We start from the raw sequence: 9,183 nt of genomic DNA, 5'->3' as shown, positions 1-9,183 counted from the left end.
ATGTACATTTTCCCCATGGCATTTATCTTGATCTGACCTCCTACGTGTTCTACTTATTTAACTGTGTGCAACACTTGATGAGGGCAAAACTTTTGTGTTTGCTGCCACATCACCAGCACCTAGAAGAGATGCAGGTGGATAGCAGGCATTCGGTGAATCATGGCTGAATGAGGGAATAAAAGCAATAGCCGTTATTACTAATAACACCCGCCTAACTGCGCTGCGGTCTCCTGGGCCCTGTTTATGGCTAATCCAAGCTATACTGGTCTGGTTTCTGGTGTCCACCGCCCACGCTGGGCCGGGGAAGCTGCCAGGCAGTGGTGTTAAATGCCCAGAACCACAGGCACCCATTTCAAACCCTGACTTTGCCCTTCTTTACTTGTGTGGCCTTGGGAGACCTGTCACAACTCTACACAACTCTTCTTCAAGCCTAAATTGGGGATCATCTCTCCCAGGCTGTGGTGAGGAAAACAGAGACAGGGTATGGAAGGACCTGACCCATCAGAAGCCCCTGACAGGTACCATGTCAATCACACAGGATTGGCACTTGCGCCACACGCAGCCTGTCACCTCCACCCCCTCTCCTCACTGGGGGTTGCCTGGGCTGCTGTCACAGAGCACAGGGACAGGGAGACTCCTCACCCCCTGCTCAGATCAAGGAATGACATTACAACCAGAGAGATCAGAGAGAACGCCAATGAGATCAAGGGCACATCCAGGGGGGCCGTGGGATGCCTCGATCTCAGAGCCTGGAGGGCAGACGAGCCTTTGTGGGTGAGAAGTGGGGCTTCAACCTTGGGGATAGCCTGCAGTTCCCGTGACATGCTGGCCACTGCGTCCCCTCCGGCATACCTGTGTCCGTAAGCGGCACACCTGGCCTCTGACGACACTTCTGCTCAGAACACCCTCACGTCCCCACCCTGGCCCTTCTTACCCTTACCTCCTCCTGCTCTCCTCCATCTCAACACTGACTTTCTTGAGAGACCCTCTCGGTGCTCCCCAAGTTGGGTGGAGCCCATGTGAGGTACCATCATATAGGGGTCTAGGAGTTACCACCGTGTCAGCACGTGGGCTGTCTGAGGACAGCCGTGGGCTGGGACCCAGCGCCAGCAGAGGGCTTGGACCCTGAAACAAACTTGTGTAATGATGAATTTTCAGCATTTGAATAAGAGTAACTGTCTGCCCTCCTGGCATTAGCAACCATTTTCTAAATACAAGAGATCTTTCCTAAGAGACTGGGAGCTCTGGGCTGAGAATAAAGAATCCAGAGCTGGCGGAGAGGAACAAAAGTCACCGGACACGCAGAAAGGCTATGACATGTGGCCTCCGCCAGCCTCCACAGTGGAAGGCGCCTCCGGGAGCCCATGCTGGCCACAGAGGTTGTGAGGGCTGCGCTCCTGCCGCCAGGGAGCACGTGACAGGGCCTGTGTGCATGCAGGTCTAGTCCACAGGGGGCTCAGGGTTGATTAAACCAGCGAGCAATCCGTGTCACAAACACGTCAACAGCAGAAATGGAACACCACCCTCCGAACTGAACGTGTGCTCTAAGAGCTCGCCGGCAGGCGGGAGGAAATGTGGGTGCCCAGGGCCACCCCACAGCATGACTGGGGAGGCCCGAGCTGCAGTCCTGGGAACCTTTATGGCAGAAGCACCCCTGGCGGTCCTGATGTCCAGGGAAGTCTGGGAAGCCCAGCCCTGGTGTAAGGCCCAAGGGGGACCTTTCTGGGCACCCATAGGCATCAGACGGATGGAAGGTGGGGTGGGAGGACCTGGCAAGTCCAAGAGCTCAGAGAACAATCTTACTCCAGGTGGCTTCCTGCTGAGGGTGAGGATGCCGGCAGGCATGCGTCTCAGAGACAACAGCCGACCTGCCAGGTCTATAGGCGACACAGGTGGGCACGGTGCCTGCCAGGCTGCTGCAGGAAGCCAGGTCAGGGCACCAGCCTGCGGCAGTGGGAGGAGGCCTGTGCTAAAGGAGGGCTCAGCAGGGAGTAAAGGCCGGGTCTGGAGCTGCACAAGATCACGGGAGCCCGAAGACAGACACTTGCGGACGGGGCGGAGGTGGGGCTCTGGGCCGAGAGGAGGAGGAGGGGGTGGTAAGTGGCAGCAGGCTGAGAAGAACATGAGGGTGGGGGAAGCCACCACAGCCCTTGAACTGGGAGTGACCTGGTGGCTCCCTGGCGTCCCTCAAGTCACCGTCCATGCGAAGCCAGCTCACAGAACATCCCCCGCCATGTACCTCTGCGACACTTACCTCTGCCACATGTGACTTGTGGAGTTTTCGTTTATTTTTTGGAGTGTGCTCACGCACATGTGTGCACACACACACGCCCCTCCGTGAGAGCGGGAATTCATCTGCTCACTGCCTGATACACAGTAGGTACTCCATAAACATTAGCAAAATGAATGCTGAATACCCTGGCTGTGACCGGGCAGGAGGGGAGAGACCTCGGCAGGGAGGGCGTGAGGGACAGTGTTGCTGCTGCCGCTGCGGCAATAAGCCAGGAGGGAACAGGAGGGCAAGGCTGGACACACGCTTGCTCGGCCCAAGGAAAGCACACCCCGGGCTGGGGAGAGGCCTGTCCTCATTTAAGTGCCCTTCACAGTGACCCTCCCTTTGCTCAGAGGGCTGAGGAGGCTGAGAGGCACCCGCGCGGCCTGGGGCGATGTGATGTGCGATGTTTCCGCTCCGAGCGGACAGGAGGCACCCCAGATTTGCCCAGCGCACCAGGGCTCCGAGAAACGGCCCAGCCAGTGGTCCCCTTGATAGCGACGGGGAGGCAAGGGGAAGATCCCTCAGCCAGGTGAGGTCAGGGGAGGTCACCCCGCCCAGGCCAGGGGCCCGGCACAGACCCTCGGCGGCAACGGCAGCTCTTTACCTTGATCGTTTTTGACTGGAGCCGCAGGCCATTCAGGGTGTTGATCGCTCTCTCCGCATCCTTGGCAGTCACGTAGTTCACGAAGCCGTAGCCCAAGCTGTGCCCTGCGGGGGAGAACACGTGCACACTGGTAAGCCGGCCGAGAGCCAGGGAGGGTGAACAGGACCATGTGCCACTGGGCTCCAAAGGACAAGGTCGCTAAAAGCCATGGCTTCCCGAAAGTGGGGTGACAAGACCCATGGTCACCACCTATACGGTTTGCTTGTTACGTTTCTTTAGCCGACGTGTAAATTTTCTACAACAGACAAATGTTACTTTTAATGATTTCTTTTCTTTATAAGAGTCATTTAAAAAGAAACACTGTGCTAATGCCATCCCGTGGAACCCGTCACCAAAGCAAGGAGGACATCAGTCCCATGCCCCTGCCCTGTCCCAGCTGAGATGTGGGGACTCCAGGGGCGAGGAGAGGACGGTCGTGAGTGGGTGAGACGGGCAGGTGGGGACAGCTGCGTGATGGCCGCCTGTCTGCGTCCAGAGGTTTCTCCATGGCTCGCGCCCTGGCAGCGGGAAGACTTGCTGGGCTCTAGTGCCACCCAGTGTTGGTTCCCTCACTTGCCCGAATGCCGACAACTCAAGCTAAAAAGCAGATGACATGGAGCACAAAGGGCAGCTGGAGCTGAGGGAAGGTCCCCAGCGAGCTGTGTACCTGCCTTCAGGGCTCCGGCCAGGCCCCCAGGCTCCCCCTGGCGGCACTATCAGAGTCTGGGGGATTAGAACACCTGAGCTCTTCCCAGAGAAATCCAGGCTTACAGGTGGGTGTAACATTCAAGTGGCAGGAGTGACCAGCAACGGCATGCCACGGGAGGGACGCAGCCCAGCAGGGGAGGGGCTGTCGGTTCTCAGGAGCCCAGAGAGGGCCAAGGCCGAGGGGCCCAGTGGAAGGAGCCCCGTCCTTTCGCTGCAGAGGATGGGCAGAGGCAGCCGGAGAGGAGAACCAACATGCCCAGCTCCTACCCACCCACACGCCGTGAAGGCGGGCAGCCATTGAGTGCTGGGCACAGAGCTTCGCTCCCTTCCCCTGCTTGGTGGAGGGCGACAACAAGCGGGTAGAGAACCTGCCAGGCCTTGAGCTGCATGGGGCAGGGGTCTCTGGGTGCCAGACGAACCCAGACCCTCAGGGTTGATAATGAGATGTGAACCCAGCAGAGAGCCTAACCCTAACCCAGTTTTGCCATTTTCTTAAAGAGTTCCCACAGACCCCATACCCCGTTTCTCCTGGTAGTAACATCTTGCAATCGGATGGGAACATTTGTCACAACCGAGGAACCAATACTAATATGTTACTGTTAACCACAGTCCATGCTTGGTTCAGATTGCCTCAGTTTCCCCCCAAAGTCCTTTTCTGTCCCAGGAGGCCACCCAGGATTCTATGTGACATGTAGTTGTAATATCTCCTTGGGCTGCTCTTGGCTGGGACAGCTTCTCATACTTTCCCTGTTTTTGATGACCTTGAGAGTTTCAAGGACGACTGGTCGGGGATTCTGTAGAATCTCTTGCAGCTTGGGTTTGTCAGACATTTTGCTCCTGGTGAAGCCACAGTGGGTGACGGGTTTTGGGAGAAAGACCCCACAGTGAGGGACCCTCCTCCTGACACAGTACCAGGGGCTGCGTGCTGTCACATGACCTATCACTTTGCCAGGTTCCTTCATTGTAAAGTCCCCCCCGCCCCGCCGAAACTGTAGGCTTTGGAAGGAAGTCTGTGCACCCCAGGAGCACCTCGCAGAGGCATACTCTCCCTCCTTCAGGGCAGAGCAGCTACATGAGCCACCTGCAGTGCTGCACGGGCCGCTTTCCTTTTTAGAGAAACAAACCCCAAAGCTGACCTTCCACAACCATATTTCTAACAAAATCCCACAGGTCTCAGAGACGTACTAGCTCCTAAACTCTGGACAGCTAGGAGCCCAGAGCAGTGGGGCTGTGGGGCTGGGACCCCAACCAGTAGGAAAGTCAGACTCAGAAGTTCAGAAAACAGTCCAGAAAACCACACTCAACTCCAGGCTGCAAACTCAGAGCCCTCGCAAACGGACCAGGCCACAAGCATTACAGCTGAATGCAGAAAGTCTGTGGTATAGACTTCTGACCCAACTCCAGGCTTGTCGGGATTCTTACTCCCAAACACCTGCTCTCTAACTCCTGTTCAGCCCATCTGTCACCACACCCAGGCCATGGAGCCCGTCGGCTCAGCTGGCTGCCGGATGGGCTCCTCTGCCTCTTTGGTCAGCACGACACACACCTGTGTCTTCTCATCTTTCTGCTCTTCCTGCGAGGCCAAGCCCAACCCTGGACCAACTGTCTCCTCCACTGCCAGTGCCGCGGGTGGCCCGAGTCCTGCTAGGGAAGACCAGACACCCATGAGGACTCGTGACCAGGCCACACTCCTATGTCTCAGCCACAGCTGGCTGCTCTCAGCACAAACACGGGTCCTGCCCGGCCCCAGGTCCTGATTCCTTGCCTCTCAGGTGCTCGGTGGCCCGGCCCCAGGGTGGTCACTGCAGACTGCCAGTCTATCGAGGCCATCCAGCCGTCAGGTGCCGCCCCACAGACAGGGTCAGGACGCTGCTCCCCGAGCTCTCAGCAGCACTGGGCACGGCCGACTCACTTGAGGGGCCACTTCCTCCAGGATGGGAGAGCAACACCTGGTTTTCTTTCTCTCTGGGTTTTCCTTCTCCCCGGCTGTCCCTCCTCAAGCTCTTACTCTTCCAGCCGTCCCACTGAGATGGCCCCCAGGTTTCCGCCGCTGGCTCTGTGTCAGCCATACGCTCTCCCTGGGTAGCCTCCTGGACCACCACGTGGCCACAACTGCCAGTGTCACCCAGGAAGTCACACACCCTCAAGCGGCCACTGCGTCCTGCCTCCACTCTGGTTCTGGTTCTCGTCAATGAGTTGACAAGTATTGAGTGAGCACCTACTATGTGCCAGGCCCCTGGCCAGGGGGTTTGATGATGATCATAGTGGAGGACGGTCTGTGGCTTAATGGCCACTGGGCCAGCTGGACGACAGAGCAGCAGGAAACTAACCAGCAAAACCTGCGCCCAGGTGCTACAAGGGTAGTTTCCGCTGTGGTGTGTGGGCTCACGGGGCAGGCCTGTGGTGGACAGGGCAGTCAGAAGTGCCCTGTGAGGACATAACTCTTGTGGCATGACCCTGGGATGGCCAGGGGCAAGTGGTATAGACGGAAGAGCAGGTGCCAAGCCCGTGAGGCAGAGGAGACTCAGTGTGTTCCAGGAAACGAAAGGCAGCAGTGCACTTGAACGAGACGAGCTGGGGAACGGCCCAGAGACAGTTGCTGGGTGGAGGGGGCCTCCAGGCAGAGCCTGGGAGCGAGGCTGGGTAGGGAGGCGCCGGGGTGGGGGTGGGAAGGCAGGGAGGGGAACAGCAGAGCAGGAGGAGCCTCTGAGAAGCCCCGCAGATGGGCTGCTGCAGAAGGGAGCACCGTGGGGAGTGATCTCTATATACCCCGTTCTGGGGCTGGGCCTGCCCCTGAGTCTCTCCAACCCCCTGTAGTGGGCACCTGTGTGCGGTGGAGGGAAGGCTGGTGAGGAATGAAGGGGAGCCCCTGGACTGCACCCACCAAGTGAGGGCACTGGCGGGAATGCCTAACACAGTGCCGAGCCACCGCCTCCACCCAGCCGCTCCCCAGAGACCAAGTGCTCTGGGCTTCGGCTGCTCGCCAGCATCACAGGGCAGCTTCTAAAAACCATCGTGCCCAGGCCAGAGCCAGAGCCAGCACCGGCACGGGGTGGGGTGGGGCAGGAGTGCGGGTGGCTTCAGCAGTGTTTAAAGCCTCCCAATGATCCCAATGTGGAGCCCAGGTTGAGAGTTGCTGCTGGAAGTGAATGAGGAGAGCGGGGCTCCTCAGTTCTGCAGACGCTTGACTGTCTATGCTCAGAGCAGGCACCTGGGGGAGCCCCTCTCTTCCCAAAGCAGCCCCCAAGTTCCTGCTTCTCTACCAGGGTCCATAAGCCGTGCAGGGGAACAACACAGTTCCTGAGGGCCTGCCTCAGCTCCAGGGCCAGGGTCAGGTAGGTGTGCTTGCGACATCCTTACAGATGGTCCTCCTGCCCCCAGACACGGTGAACCTGTCAAAATCGAGGCCACGAAGACCCATTGGGTGCTGCCCCTCCTCATTTAGGGCAGTGGAAGACAAGCCCCGACAGAGGAAGCTCTGAAGGGTGGTGCTGGAGCAGGGGCGGGGCTCAGGCAGGGCACGGGTCCTGCGCAGGCTGCTGGGACTTAACGGAGCGCAGGCGCGGACTGCCTGGGGTCAGTGCTGGCACGGGAGGCCAACCAGACCCCAGTGTGTAGATCTGGGGGAGGGGCAGGGGCAGCAGATGCGAGAAAGAGAGAGGAGAGGGAGAACGGCCAAGGAGGAAACAGGGATAAACTCTGGGTGTGAGGCTGAGGGACCTCCCAGAAGCCTGCACTCCCCCAGCTCATGCCATCCCCGCACTGCGGGCAGAACTCTGCTTCTCTCGCTTGGTCCTGGACCAGCACTGCCATCCTCCAGGAAGGGGACGTCGCACATGTTCGAATGGCCTGGACGGCCTGGACTGGCCGGCTGAGCAGGCCTGGGTGGCATCTGACACGCGAGGGTCTCCTGGCAGCCAGCAGGCCAAGACCGCTGCCTGGAGAATACCGAGGCTGCCTCCAGGCAAGCACTCTTCCGCCTGCCAGGGGGCCCCTGAGCCAGTGCTCTCCCATTTCCAAACATTGCTCTCTCCAGACACGGTAATTTATCTTAAGAGAGAGAGAGCAAGGGAGTGGCAGAGAGAAAGGGAGACAGAATCCCAAGCAGGCTCTACGCGCCAGAGCAGAGCCTGACGTGGAGCTCGAGCTCACCAACTGCGAGATCATGACCCGACCCATGAGATCATAACCGACTGAGCCCCCCAGGCACCCCGAGACGAAGTTAAAACCTAGAGACGATGCCCTGGCACCTCGTGCTACATTCGCCACCCAGAGCAGCCAGACGTAAGGTTTTCATCCCTTGATGTTTCTCAAACTGACTTAGAATGGGTGGCTGAGGGAGGGGAGCGCCCCACAGACAAGTCCTCCCCTGTAACGTGAGGGGGCCCATACAGTCCAGTTCTTCCTTCATTTTTTTTTTTTAAATTCTTTTTAAATTACTTTCCTCTGTTTTTCTTTTAAGTTTATTTGCTTATCTTGCAGGGGAGGGGGAGGGGCAGAGAGAAAGGGGAAGAGAGAGAATTCCAAGCAGGCTCCACGCTGTCAGCACAGAGCCTAACGCAGGGCTCAATCCCACGAACTGTTGAGATCATGACCTAAGGTGAAATCAAGACTCGGACACTTAACCGACTGAGCCACCCAGGTGCCCCCAGAGCTCTTGCTTTAAATGTCTGTGGGGGCTCAAGGGAAGACTTCACAGGGGGAAGGCCAGGTCTTGGGTGAGTTAATGAGACAAGAAGTAAGAGGAGCAAATGCCCCACAAGAAAGAAAATGGGCAAAGGACAAGAAGGGTATTTTACAAAAGAAGAGTACAGACAGCCACTAGAACCCCATTAGAAAGAAAATGACCACCCCAATCAGATGTCACTTTTCACTTAGGCTGGACAAGAGGAGAACCCCCCGCACCCCGCCCCAGCCCAGGGGACAGCAGGGGTGGGCAGAATGGGTCTCAGCTGGTGACAGGGTCCAGGAAGGTACACACTCTCCCGTCTACTGGCTCACTTCTCGGAAGACTTCCAGTGGACGCCACCGTGAGTGAAGGTTTGCACCAGGATACTTCTCCCAGTGGGGTTTATAAATATCGAAATATGGTTACAACCTGTGGTGAACTCAATCTCCAGATGACAGAACACCACGGAGCTGTTCTGACGAGATGGCTTATGTTCAGTGACAGAAAAACATTCGCAGGTGCAGGAAGAAAAGTTTTCACCACAGCTTGAGTGGGGTGAGCCCAGTGGTTCTAGAAGCACGTAGTTGCTTACGACCACAAATATGGGCAGAAGAAAGCATGTAAGGACAAAAACCACAAAGCTAACCGTGGTAGGACGTGGGGTAATTTAAACTTTTCCTTTTTGTCTTGCACTGTTGTTGTTGTTGTTTATATAAGGAACAAAGGTGATTCCCACCAAGAACACAAGCAGTGGTCAGGCTGGCTTGGTGTAGAAGGGCTCTCCTGCAGAGGGAACAACTTTGCAAAGTCGCGAGACTGGAAGAGAAGGGCCTGTCTGGGGAATGCCAAGCAGCTCAGTCGGGGCTGAGGAGGGTGAGTGGAGAGCAC

The 9,183-nt window shown here is 57.5% G+C and overlaps 1 protein-coding gene across 1 annotated transcript in view; it reads right to left on the bottom strand.

The window, feature by feature from the left end:
- ELAVL1 (ELAV like RNA binding protein 1) overlaps positions 1-9,183 on the bottom strand; it is a 37,379-nt gene that overhangs the window by 12,188 nt on the left and 16,008 nt on the right. The window contains exon 3 of the mRNA XM_077745686.1: positions 2,880-2,983. Coding sequence (XP_077601812.1) covers positions 2,880-2,983 — 104 coding nt within the window. The remainder of the gene's footprint in view (positions 1-2,879; positions 2,984-9,183) is intronic.

Source organism: Crocuta crocuta, unplaced genomic scaffold (genome assembly GCF_008692635.1).
Source record: "Crocuta crocuta isolate KB4526 unplaced genomic scaffold, BGI_CrCroc_1.0 scaffold650, whole genome shotgun sequence".
NCBI classification, from domain to species: domain Eukaryota; kingdom Metazoa; phylum Chordata; class Mammalia; order Carnivora; family Hyaenidae; genus Crocuta; species Crocuta crocuta.
The sequence above is the reverse complement of the archived record's forward strand: the minus strand, read 5'-3'. Positions and strand labels throughout refer to the sequence as shown.